A 14,001-nucleotide genomic window follows, 5' to 3' on the forward strand; every position below is an offset into this window, starting at 1 on the left:
GTCATAATATATATAGCTGTTCATGACATCCATTCTTACAAATGTACTGTTTCTGATGGACACACCTCCAGATTATCCATTCTCAGAAATTCGCCATCTCACTTCCTCACATCCACCACTGCTGGCGGCTCACCTCCAACTGCCCAACGCTACGCGCTGTTAACAGCCAACTGCCCAACACTACAATAGCCAACAACAATGCAAACCAGCCACAGACTGCACACAGCACAGCCAGTGATTTTCATACAGAGCGCTACGTGGCGTTACCAGCATAAAAACCTAAAGAGCCTACTTACAATGTGAGTGCCACATAAATCTGAATATCGACAGCCTTCATTTCTGTGCAGTTTTGTACGCTACCTGCGTCCTACACACTGTGAGTACGGGAAATACACTGAAGCTCCAAGGAAACTGTCATAGACATGCGTATTCAAATACAGAGATATGTTAACAGGCACAATACGGCGTTTAGGTCGGCAAAGCCTGTCTGGCGCAGTTGTTAGATCAGTTACTGCTGCTACAATGGCAGGTTATCAAGATTTAAGAGAGCTTGAACGTCATGGTATAGTCGGTGCACGAGCGATGGAACACAGAGCATCTCCAGCGATGAAGTGGGGATTTTCCCGCACGACCTTTTCACGAGTGTACCGTGAATATCAGGAATCCGGTAAAACATCATATCACCGACATCGCTATGGCCGGTAAAAGATCCTGCAAGAACGGGACTAACGACGATTGAAGAGAATCGTTCAACGTGACAGAAGACCCTTCCGCAAATTTCTGCAGATTTCAATGCTGGGCCACCAACAAGTGTCAGTGTACGAACCATTCAACGAAATATCATCGATATGGTCTTTCGGAGACGAAGGCCCACTCGTGTACCCTTGATGACTGCACAACATGAAGCTTTACGCCTCGCCTGGGCCCGTCAACACCGATATTGGACTGTTGATGATTGGAAACATGTTGCCTGGTCGGGCGACTCTCGTTTCAGATTGTGTCGAGCAAATGGACGTGTACGGGTATGGAGACAACCTCATGAGTACATGAACCCTGCATGTCAGCAGCGGGGACTGTTCAAACCGGTGGAGGCTCCATAATGGTGTGGGTCCTGTACAGTTGGAGTGATATGGGACCCTGGTACATCTAGATTCTAGTGTGACAAGTGACACATACGTAAGGATCCTGTCTGATTATCTGCATCCATTCATGTCCATTGTGCATTCCGACGGACCTGGGCAATTCCAGCAGGACAATGCGACACCGACACGTCCAGAATTGCTACAGCTTCCGCTGGCCACCAAACGGATTTATGAACAGCCTTGCAGGATTCATGGTGTCACTTCCCTCCAGCACTACTTCACACATTAGTCGAGTCGGTGCCACGTCGTGTCGTGGCACTTCTACGTGCTCGCGGGGACCCTACACGATGTTATGCAGGTGCACCAGTTCCTTTAGATCTTCAGTGTAACTGCAACAAGAAAAGGGAAGCCGTGTTTTCTCGAGGATGGTCATCGCTGCCTGGTGCAAGGAAATTGCGATGATTATAAGAAGTGACTGTGCATGAATTCCGAATGGAGCAAGTGCCGAAACCGTTTAAAAATTGCGAAAGTCAGAATCATGACTGAACAGCAAGCAACCAGTCTGCGAAATGGAGATCCAGAATGTGGTCCCTTTCAAACTCTGCCAGATGCAGATAACACTGTCTGACACGTGGCAGCTCCGTCTCCTTCACAGTGATTAGTCCGCTTCTGACCCTTTCACGCCCCTTCTACACCGAGGCCTGGTAACAAGCACTAAACACGAACAATACTTATGCACTATGGTGGCCATTGTAACAGGAACAGAAATTTGCAACTATAACCATTTATAGAGCCACCATTGGGGGTGTACGTGTACGGAGTTTCATTGACATCCAACCATGTCTTCTGGGTGCTTCACTATTTTTATCAGGCAGTGGACATGCTACTGTTGTAATAACAACCTTTCACAAACTTCATATAATCTCAAATATCAAACAGAAATCAACCACTTAAAAGGCAAACCGTCTTGCCGGAGGGACATTCTCAACTGAGCATTATAGGAGAGTTTGAAAATACCGTTTCAGTTTTAAGGTTTTTTTTTATTTTCCAGTATTTAGACCACGACCGGTTTCGGGCTAATACAAGACTACATCATGTGTGATACATGTTTATGTTCATTTAGTTCATGACTACGACACGTAATTCTACGTCGCCTTATGCGTCTCCACTTAATAAAAATCTGCATGCCACTCAAGGAAAAGGGGAAAACATTCATTTAGTTTTACGTTTTTTGCATAAGCTTTAAGCTGCTGGCTCCCAGTTAGTTTTAAAATGGTTCTGTACTGCCCCTGTTTCAATATCTTTCTTTACCTCTCATAATGCACTCTTAACACTTTCCAGCAACATTTTTGTAATGTTTTTCCGTTTTGTACGTAAATCACCAATTCAAATTGTGAACAGCTGGGTTAGTTGGACCCGTGTTCTGCTTCCCGTCAACAGACGGCAGTGCTAATGCCAATCTAGTTCACCAGTTTACTTCCTCTATTGTGTACACTACTCCACGCTCTGCGCTCGCTGATGGTACCCATCGTAGTATACTCCCCATTGCGGCTGTCGGGGTCGCAGCACAGAATATGAGTGTACTGGTGTTCATTCCATAATTCTTTACCTACGAAATCGTCCATCGTATTGTCTGGTGTCGCTTTGGCATTGACTTACGTTTTACCGCACCTACCCCGACCGATGTTTTTTAAAATGTTATATGGTGCTCCTTTTTTGTTTTCTCACGTGTGCTAACTCATGTGAAAATTATCATTGGGTTCGGTCTCTTGTTTATTTCCCATCTCACACCTGACGATGGGCGTGGAAAATAGCCCGAAATCGGTCGTGGTCTAAGCACTGAAAAAATAAAAAACCTTACAACTGAAGCGGTATTTCCAACACTTAGAAGAACATACTGATTTCTTTTGGAGCTCTGTAAACTGTGAAGAACTGGTACAACTCGAGCACTAATGTAAATGTGGCAGTGAAGTGGTGTGTATGTGTTAACTTTATGGGACCAGCGCGGTAATAGCCGGCCGAAGTGGCCGTGCGATTAAAGGCGCTGCAGTCTGGAACCGCAAGACCGCTACGGTCGCAGGTTCGAATCCTGCCTCGGGCATGGATGTTTGTGATGTTCTTAGGTTAGTTAGGTTTAATTAGTTCTAAGTTCTAGGGGACTAATGACCTCAGCAGTTGAGTCCCATAGTGCTCAGAGCCATTTGAACCATTTGAACCAAAGCGGTAAGATGGCTCGAAGTGGCGACGTGTCATAGTGACAGAAAGGAACTATCGTGTTTGGACTTGCCCATACTCACACCGTCAATGAAGATTTCAGATTAGTTGATGAAGCAGCACCGCAGTCCAATTTTTCGACAATTACTGGTGTACTACTCCCGACGGTGTAACATGGACTAAGAGCGTTGACCGTAAAAATATCCTAACAGCCAGGGAGCAGAGACGAATGTGTCAGTGACAATGAGTTTCAAACCCGACAGTAATCGTTGCTGTCAGTGAATTCAGATGCATCTCAACAAGTTTCCAACCGAACATTGCTTGCAGTGGACGTTCGGTTATCGGTTACCTCGTAAAACGCTAGTGCTGATAGTAATGCTATTGATGACAGTAATGCCTAAAGCTGTACGTCTTCAGTGGGACATGCATTATGGAAACTAGACAGTTGATGGCACCAACGAGTCGCACTTTTGCGTCTTTTCAAACAATGCAAAACGTCGAGTGTACTGACGACACCATGGGGCGTTTAATCCACAGTGTGTGGATGGTATAGTTAAGGCCGGAGCTGGAGCTGTGATACTTTGGGAGTCTTGGACTCACTCATTTACGTAACCGTAAATACGAAACAGGATGTGAAACCTGAGCTTATCACGGCCACTACGATGTTCAAATAACTTACGGTTATGCAGCCGGGTGACGTCGTCGAAAATCACCGATATTTCGACAGGTGGCCATCCAGTCATTTTCGAGGCAAAACTGTTGCAAGTAAGGGTTGCGCAAGGGATTTGAAACCTCCATTTTTTCAGATACCCTGAGAAAAAATATGGTCATATACAGACAAACAAATGATTACAGTTTCAGAAAAAATTGGATGGTTTATTCAAGAGAAAGGGCTTCACAAATTCAGCAAGTCAATAATGAATTGGTCCACCACTGGTCCTTATGCAAGCAGTTATTCGGCTTTGCATTGGTTGACGGAGTTATTGCATGTTCTCCTGAGGAATGTTGTGATTCTGTCCAGTTGGAGCGTTAGTTCTGCAAAATCCCAAGACAATTCGACGGCCCTGCTTACAATGCTCCAAACATTCTCGACTGGGGAGTGATCCAGCGACCTTGTTGGCTAAGGTAGGATTGGACAATAACGGAGACAAGCAGTAGAAATCCTCAACGTATGCGGGCGAGCTTATCTTGCTGAAATATATCCCCAGAATGAGTTGCCGTGAAGGGCAACAAAATGGGGCGCAGAATATCGTCGACGTATTGCAGTACTGCAAGGGTGTCGCGGGTGACAACAGAGGGGCTCCTGCCGTGAAAAATAATGGCACCCCAGAACATCACGCCTGGTTGCTGCTCCGTATAGTGGACGGAAGTCAAGTTGGTATCCTACCGCTGTCCGGGAAGTATTCAAATACAATTCGGCCTGAAATGTGATTGACTAGAGTAGAATTGTCTTCAGTGATCAGTCCCGCTTCGGACTGAGCCCTAAACACTAGCGAAGACGTATCTCGGAGGCGTCCGCCCCTCGTGGTCTCGCGGTAGCGTTCTCGCTTCCCGCGCGCGGGGTCCCGGGTTCGATTCCGGGCGAGGTCAGGAATTTTACCTCCCTCGAGATGACTGGGTGTTATTGTGTCGTCTTCATCATCATCATCATTCATTCCCATTACGGTCGGAGGAAGGCAATGGCAAACCACCTCTACTAGGACCTTGCCTAGTAAGGCGGCGCGGTTCTCCCGCGTCGCTCCCCTACGCTCTGTAAAGAAGTATGGGACTCATCATCATCATCTTGGAGGCGCCCCAGACAGTGATGGGATCAACCTGACTGTCGCCGGTCATACGGCCCAACAACTAGGAATGATGGTCTGAGGTACCATTTTTTTCACAGCATGACCCCTTAATTGTCATTCGCGCCACCCTTAATGGCAAGTCATCGTCGACTTACCTTTCAGCAAGAAAATGCCCGCCCGCACACGGTGAGCGTTTCTATTGCTTGTCTTTGTGCTTGCCACTCCATACCTTGGTCACCAAGGTCACCGGATCTCTCCAAAATTGAGAATGTCTTGAGCATTACGTGCAGGGCCCTCGAACCATCTCGGGATCTGACGATCTAATGCGCCATTTGTACATTCTGGCACTATATTCCTCAGGAGGATATCCAACTGGTCTATGAATCAATGCGAAGTCGAATAACTGCTTGCATAAGGACCCGACGTGGAGCAAAGATTTATTGACTTGCGCAATTTGTGAAACTTTTTCTCTTGAATAAATTATCCAATATTTCTGAAATTGTAATCATCTGTTTTTCTGTACATGTAAATAACATCTACTGGTTTCCGTCCCTTACGGATAATTACTTCGTGGTGCGTCGTTTTTACTGATTTACAGTCTGTTTAGACGATTCTTTTGCTGTTTGGTCTCCTGACAGTGAGAAGTTGAATGTCTTTTTAGAGCATCTGGATGCAATGGACCCGATTATTCGTTTCATGATGGAGGCCGATATGCTGGGCAGGAAGAAGGCTGTTTACAGGAAGCCTACTCACAATGACTTGCATCTGTGGGCTGATAGTTGTCATCATCCGGCTCAGTGTGAAGAGGTAGTTCGCACTATTGTTCACAGGGCCCACGTCATTTCAGACCCTGAGAGTTTGTCAGCTAAGTTAACACATCTTCAGGGCAACTTTCGTCAGAATGCATATAGTGAAAGATAGATTAGACGAACGTTGCGTTCTCGACCAAAGGCGCACAGGGTGAGTGACGATAATACCGAGTCGGTACCAAGGTCTATGTACTTTGTACCTTACTGGGGGAACATTTCCAACAAGACTGGTCGTATTTTGCGGCAATATGATGTGAAATGTGTTTTCTGCCTCCATCTAAAATCAGGGTCCTTTTAGGTTCCGTTAAAGATGATTTTGGCTTGCGTAAGGGGGGTATGTATCGTATTCCTTGCAGTTGTGGCGTGTCATATGATGGTCTGATTATCATGACAGTGCAGGACCGGTGTACTGAACACAATTACAACAGCCTAGCAAATCGGTTATTGCAGAACATTGTCGTGGCTTCGGTAATCCTATGGAATACAACAACAAGGAGATTCTGCCATGCACTTTCAGCTATTGGAATAGTGTTATTAAGAAAGCAATTAGATAAAACTACCAAGCCTCCTTGTAAATAGAGATGGAGATATTTCCTTAAACACTGCGTGGAATCTGTCTTCCTTTTCAAAAATAGAAGTACAGAGTTAATTCCCACATCAGTAATTTTCATTATAAATAACTTTTAGCGCTGGGTACCTTTGGTTATGATGGTGTTAGTGTTTGTAGTTTGTGTGTGTGTGTGTGTGTGTGTGTGTCGGAACTGCTCTGCAAACCGAGGTTTTTGAATTCTCTCGCACAGCGCTTACTTGTTGCAGATTCGCCCTGAAAACGACAGGGTGGTCACCTGTCGAAATATCTAAGGTTATCGACGACTTCACCCGACTGCATTCCTGTAATTAGTAGAATATGAACTAGAAGGTTTATTTCAACATTCTCGATGACCAAATTGGAAATTTGTAGTAAGGACTATTGGACCAAACTGCTGAGGTCATCGGTCTCTAGGCTTACGCACTGCTTACTCTAGCTTGAACTAACTTACACTAAGGACAACACACACAACCATGCCCGAGGGAGGACTCGAACCTCCGACGAGGGCAGCCGCACGAACCGTGACAGACCGCCCTAGACCGCACGGCTACCCTGCGTGGCCTCGATGACCAAGTGTTGCTCTTTCTTCTACATCTTGATGATGAGTGTGCTGTGGACACTTCAAGCCAGCTGCCAGCAAACCCGCGCCTATCTCCTTCTTGATGGCACTACGCCGGTATCTCCAACTATTCTAAGTCTGCAGCGTGGCAACAAGCTACACACGGCTAGCGTCACAGATGCCTACTGTACCGACCTCCAACTTGGTGGCGGGTCCACCCTTTTATACCCGTCACCCCTGTATCATCCCAGATTGGGGATGCCCTGGAAAATAGTGGTCACTTGTTTGAACCATACCGTATTTGGGGGACATCATGCTGAGTGTGTCGGGATAATTGTGGAGCGTTCGATGAACACTGCCCTTCTCGTATGCGCAGAGTCTGTCTGCACGGCGCCAGACAGAAGCCAGTTGAGTACACGAATACGTATTGCTTCCGCTTCTTTCAGAAGACATCTTTTCGCTACAACTTGGAATTAATGACTATGTTTGATACCGGTTCCATCTCTCGATATCGTATTTCACGAAATATCTCCTGCAGTGACTAACAAACATTTACATTATCATTGATAATAGGGACTCAAAGAAAAAAAAATCATACATGTCGTGTTTGCTTACGAGTGTGTTACATGTGTCACAGATGGGCCATTTCTGGTGGCCCCAGACCTGAGGATTCTGGAACTCAGCCGATGTGGCATCGCTACTGTGCCGCCTGCTACCTTCCGGAACCTCACCGGCCTCTGGACACTGCGTCTCAAGGAGAACCGCCTGCGTGCAGTGGACGGCCTGACCGACCTCCCGGAGCTGGAAGTTCTCGATCTCCACGGGAATGAGATCGTCTCCATCCGACCGGACGCGTTCGTCACTGTGCCCAAGCTGAAGCAGCTGAATGTGAGCAGCAACCCACTGCTTGTGCCGTCCAGCGGAACATTTCTGAACGCGGCCCACCTGTCCTTTCTGGATCTGAGTCGCACTAACGTGACGCGTCTGGGTCCCGATGTCTTCAGCGGAACGCCAGCACTCACTGTCCTCAGGTCTGTACCCTCACTCGAATCACTGGTTGAAGTGGCCAGCTTGGGAAGACAGGGTCACGTCTGTCTTGCGTGGCATCACCCAGTTAGTCACAGTAGTAAATACAGCAGTTCAAATTTAATCACTATTTATGTGTTTTGTAAGATCGTGTTTATCCACGGCGCATTTACGACGGCGGCCGAGTTTAGGTTCGTTCTGCGCATCTGACGTCACAAAACACAGTCAGCCAATGAACAGAGAACGGCGTTGCCAGAGCTCGGCTGTAGTGCAGAGCACGGACGAGTGTCTTCAGTTTTAGAAACTTTCAGTCATAAATAAAGTAATTGAACAAAAGCAATGTCTTGATAGTAGACTTTATATAAAAGAAAGTTTGGAAAAAGCATTCTTTATACCAACTGCTTCATATTCTATTAATTAATTAAACCAAACAAGCAATAAGCCTCCTAATTCAGGCGATAGCAAGGAAATTCATTCTCACTAACCGCTTTTTCACAATAAAGAACAGTGGTAATTGTTTATTTCCTATTGCACTTCGACGAAACGTGAGTAATTCATAGTCATTCCAACAGTGTTTGTCGGTCGTTTGCGAGATGCTGTATACTACTCCAGGAATCCTATTGCAAGGCGAGCTGTGTTAGGGTAATGGTTAAGGTGTTTGGCTGCTTAGCGAAAGGTTCCAAGTTCAAAGCTTGACCAGTGCTTAATACTTTCTTTATTTATAAACAATATCGAAGTGTTTTAATTCATGAATTTCATTCGTTTGAATGTAATTTTTTGAAATTTCTAGTGGCAACTAAAATCGACCATACGGAAAGTATACGCTGTGGACTTTTACCTCTGCAAACTCTCCAAAATTTCGTGCAATGGTTTACTACATTTAATGCTGCACAATAACTGCGTTAAACATCGAAACAAAATTAAGTCATTTATGGGGGGAAGGTACCAGTCAAGAAAATGTGTAAAAATCAAATTTTTGGGCCAAATAGTTTTTGTGAAATCGAATGATAAGTGTGTCAAAGCAGTGAGAACACCATGTGTCTGCACAGGCGAGCAGTGCAGTGATGACAAAATCGCGCACAGCGCGGAATGCGGGAGCACGTCTCTGAAGCAGCGAAAGGGTTAATGCGGCCGTGGTGGCTTTACTTCATAAACTGCGCGCTCCCCCCTAAACGTAAGTTTGGGAACTATACTTGTGGTGTCACCGCTAGACACCACACTTGCTAGGTGGTAACTTAAATCGGCCGCGGTCCTGTAGTACATGTCGGACCCGCGTGTCGCCACTGGGTGATCGAAAACCTAGCGCCACCACATGGCAGGTCACAAGACACGGACTAGACATCGCCCCAGTTGTACGGACTACATAGCTTGCGACCAGACGTACGAAGCTTTCCTCTCATTTGCCGAGAGACAGATAGAATAGCCTTCAGCTTAGTCCATAGCTACGACCTAGCAAGGCGCCATTTGTATCAGTGCTTATAGCTTACTAATATTCAAGAGAGATGTATTCCAATAAGAGAATAAAGTTAAGTATTAAAACGCTACGTACTTTTCTTCTTATTCATTAATAAGTCTCATGTTCCAGAACTTCAAGCCCGTCTGCGTTAGTTTAGCGTGCACCTAGCTACCTCATTGTGTCTATGCTGTATGAACTAGACACAACAATACTATACTATGGCGCTGCTTCTCTTGGCGCGTGCAACTGGCAACACAACAATCTCCTGCGTCTGGGCGGGCATGCGCGAGCTGCCAAGATAAAAGAATTGAACTATAGTGTCACCAAGCGTCCAGAAAATCGAGGATATGCGCGCAAGTTTGGAACGTTCCTCCCAGCAGCGCCTAAGGAATTTAAGAATAATCTTTGATGTCACCGATTTTGAGGAATTTTATTATGATTATTCTTCCTGCCATTAATGTTATTGCAACCTTGAAACAGAATTGAATATTTATTACAATATGTTATGGTCATTCTACGTTCAGAACAAGTATATAGCCGTGTATATACCATTCCCTGTGATGACGCAGCTCTCTTTACTGAAAGTTGGGAGCCTTTCAGTGTCTCGAGAGTAGTAGGACGGGAAATCATTAAAATTTGCTCGAAGAGTGAAAAAAAAAATCGGGAATCGGTTGATGAGACGTACATGTACAGACAAATGATTACAATTCCAGAAGTATTGGATGATTTGATCAAGAGAAAGCCCTACACAAATTGAGCAAGTAAATAAAGCTTCGCTCCACCTCTGCCCCTTATGCAAGCAGCTATTCGTTTTGGTATTGATACATAGTCTTGTTGGATATGCTCCTGAGGGATGCAGTGCCAAATTCTATCCAACTGGCGCGTTAGACAGTCAAATCCAGAGACGTTTAGAGGGCCCTGCCAATAATGCTCCAAACGTTCTCAGTTTGGAAGAGATCATGCGACATTACTGGCCAATGTTGGGTTTGGCAAGCACGAAGACAAGTAATAGAAACTCTAGCTGTTTGCGGGCAGGAATTATTTTGTTGAAATGTAAACCTATGATGAACTGCCATGAAGGGCAACGAAACGGGGCATTGAATATCGCCGACGTACCGTCGGCTGTAAGCGTACTTCAGATGACAATGAAAGGTGTCCTGCTATGAAAAGAAATGGAATCCCGGACCAACATTCCTGGTTGTCGGGCTTTATGGCAGGCGACATTCAGGTTGATATCCTACAGCTGTCCATCGCGTCTTCAGACACGTCTTCGGACTGGAATCTCATTGACTGGAATAGAATTGTCTTTAGTGATGAGTCCCGCTTCGAACTGAGCCCCGATGACCAATAGAGACCAATTTTCGAAGCTTTTTCTCTCGAAAAAATAGTCAAACTTTTCTGAAATTGTAATAATTTGTCTGTATGTGTACATCACATCTATCGATTTCCGTACCTTTCGCATAATTCCCTCGTAGTGCATAGTTTTTTTGTTTTTTTTTGTTTTTGGTCTTAAAGTGTGTGTGGTAATTCTGGAGCGCTTCATTCCCAGTCAGCGTGCTAAAATTCTGAAGAGAAAATTAGTGTTGGAGATGTTCAATCTTCAAAGTGCTTCAAACAAGAAGAAACGAACTTGAAGGCCAATTATAATTTAAACTGTGAAGACAAAAGTTTCGAAATTGTAGTTATATTGATAAATGGGTGCGATATTTCAGCGTCAGAAAGCATAAAAATTTCTGGAAACTGCTGGAAACGTTTGCGTTCTTTCGACGGCTGATGCAGATGTTGAACGTATTTTTCACTAATTTCGGCATAGTGGATAAATGAAAGAAACAGTTTAAAGAATGGAACTTGCTCAGAATTTTATTATTATGCTAGCTGGCAAACCCGTCAGTGTTCGAGTATTCATTTTGGCAATTTTCTACGAGAAACGAAAACTTAAAATGAAGTGTGTTTGTATCGCAATATAGAAAAAAATTAATTTCCATGTATTTGTGAAAACACCTTTGAAATTATGAAATAGTTTCTGCACGATAGGCGCATCTACATCGGCTGTCCACAACGCAATTTTTGTAAACGTTTCCATGGCAACGTCTCTTCATTGCTCTATAGACAGCTATTGTTTTCGCCTACAGCCGTTTGCGGTTCGCAGCTGAAAACCGTCAAAAGCGCTGTCAGGTGTCAAAGATTTATTTAAACTGACTCGATTGTAGGAGTGTCTTGGTAGTAACGAATAAATGAAGTATAGAAAGTTCATGCATGATGTGACTTTTTTCACGCATCTCAGTGTTCACTTCATGTCTCTTGAACTGTAGCGTACAATGACATACTTGTTCAGCTAAATTCAGCGAGATATGTAGATACTGTCTGCGAAATGAATAGAGTTTGCAGCAAAGAAGTAATAAATTTAAACGTCATTAACAATGCAGCACTTCTTCATTCTCAATGTTTGCTATGTTATATCTCCTGAATTGTTTGTGGTAGCTATGGTATAATTTTGTTGGTGCATTTAGCGACATATGTGAATACTGTCTGCGAAATTTGTTGCGAATAGTTAGTAGCAGGGAAGCAATAAATTTAAACGTCATGAAAGTTGCGGCAGTTTATCACGCAGATAGTTGTTTATGACGTCATATCTCCTGAACTCTGGTAGGTGGGTAGTTCCTACCCCGCAGCGAGTGTTTCAGACAGTTAAGCGATATGTATACCAAGTTTGGTTTACGTCGATCCACTCGTTTAGGAGGAGGAGGTATTGAACATATAAGTACAACCATTTTTATGATATGTATGGCTTTCAGAGCTAGCAGAGATTTTAAATAAGGTTCGCTGATAAATAAAACTGAAAGGAAATTATCAACGTCCTCACATACGGTATATAAAGTACTTACATAATAAAATAATAAAATAATTTTAGCTTCCAACATTTGATCATCTGCTGCGCATCGGCGTTCTACATTATGTTCAACATTTTGTCTTCATGTTCTAGATATCATTAAAGCGATCTTCCAACCTTATCAACCACTTATTAATGTAAGTAAATCACTTTAACGTTTCAAAAAATGTAAAAATACGACCAGTTCTATTTTAAGTTACACGTAAAAGGTGTAATGATTAATCTCAATTCTTCAGATTTTTCTTCTTCTACATTTCATGGGTTAGGCATTGAGCTTTTTTTGCCTTCTGCAATTTTCTATCCATCTTTCCGTACGACTCCCAACATTTATTTCTGCTGGTTTGTAAGCTACGATGAGTTTGGAAAGCTTTTTACTCTCCATCCTTTGTACGTGTTCGTACCAGATATTGTTGTATTTGGTTAGTCTACTTTCAATTGGCTCTACTTTTAGCACTGTTTCTTTATGTGGTCCCTTCTTGAGTACCATTTTGTCCTCCTTAAAAATTTCATTCCTGCACTCCGCGTTTTACTTACTGTTCCTTTTGCAGGTAAGCAGCAGCCGAGAAGTGCTGCAAAGAACATAAGTCTATAAAATTTTACTGTCGTTTCCCGTATGACCTTATTTTTACATACATTATCAGCAGAATCACAAATATTCCCAAATGTAGCCAATTTTCCATCTACACTCCTGGAAATGGAAAAAAGAACATATTGACACCGGTGTGTCAGACCCACCATACTTGCTCCGGACACTGCGAGAGGGCTGTACAAGCAATGATCACACGCACGGCACAGCGGACACACCAGGAACCGCGGTGTTGGCCGTCGAATGGCGCTAGCTGCGCAGCATTTGTGCACCGCCGCCGTCAGTGTCAGCCAGTTTGCCGTGGCATACGGAGCTCCATCGCAGTCTTTAACACTGGTAGCTTGCCGCGACAGCGTGGACGTGAACCGTATGTGCAGTTGACGGACTTTGAGCGAGGGCGTATAGTGGGCATGCGAGAGGCCGGGTGGACGTACCGCCGAATTGCTCAACACATGGGGCGTGAGGTCTCCACAGTACATCGATGTTGTCGCCAGTGGTCGGCGGAAGGTGCACGTGCCCATCGACCTGGGACCGGACCGCAGCGACGCACGGATGCACGCCAAGACCGTAGGATCCTACGCAGTGCCGTAGGGGACCGCATCGCCACTTCCCAGCAAATTAGGGACACTGTTGCTCCTGGGGTATCGGCGAGGACCATTCGCAACCGTCTCCATGAAGCTGGGCTACGGTCCCGCACACCGTTAGGCCGTCTTCCGCTCACGCCCCAACATCGTGCAGCCCGCCTCCAGTGGTGTCGCGACAGGCGTGAATGGAGGGACGAATGGAGACGTGTCGTCTTCAGCGATGAGAGTCGCTTCTGCCTTGGTGCCAATGATGGTCGTATGCGTGTTTGGCGCCGTGCAGGTGAGCGCCACAATCAGGACTGCATACGACCGAGGCACACAGGGCCAACACCCGGCATCATGGTGTGGGGAGCGATCTCCTACACTGGCCGTACACCACTGGTGATCGTCGAGGGGACACTGAATAGTGCACGGTACATCCA

General features: G+C 45.0%; 1 protein-coding gene across 1 annotated transcript in view; it reads left to right on the forward strand.

The window, feature by feature from the left end:
- Positions 1-14,001, forward strand: part of LOC126253434 (insulin-like growth factor-binding protein complex acid labile subunit) — a 161,623-nt gene that overhangs the window by 96,700 nt on the left and 50,922 nt on the right. Inside the window, exon 3 of the mRNA XM_049954775.1 lies at positions 7,675-8,068. Within this exon, the coding sequence (XP_049810732.1) occupies positions 7,675-8,068 (394 nt within the window). The remainder of the gene's footprint in view (positions 1-7,674; positions 8,069-14,001) is intronic.

Source organism: Schistocerca nitens, chromosome 4, assembly GCF_023898315.1.
Source record: "Schistocerca nitens isolate TAMUIC-IGC-003100 chromosome 4, iqSchNite1.1, whole genome shotgun sequence".
Classification (NCBI taxonomy): Eukaryota; Metazoa; Arthropoda; class Insecta; order Orthoptera; family Acrididae; genus Schistocerca; species Schistocerca nitens.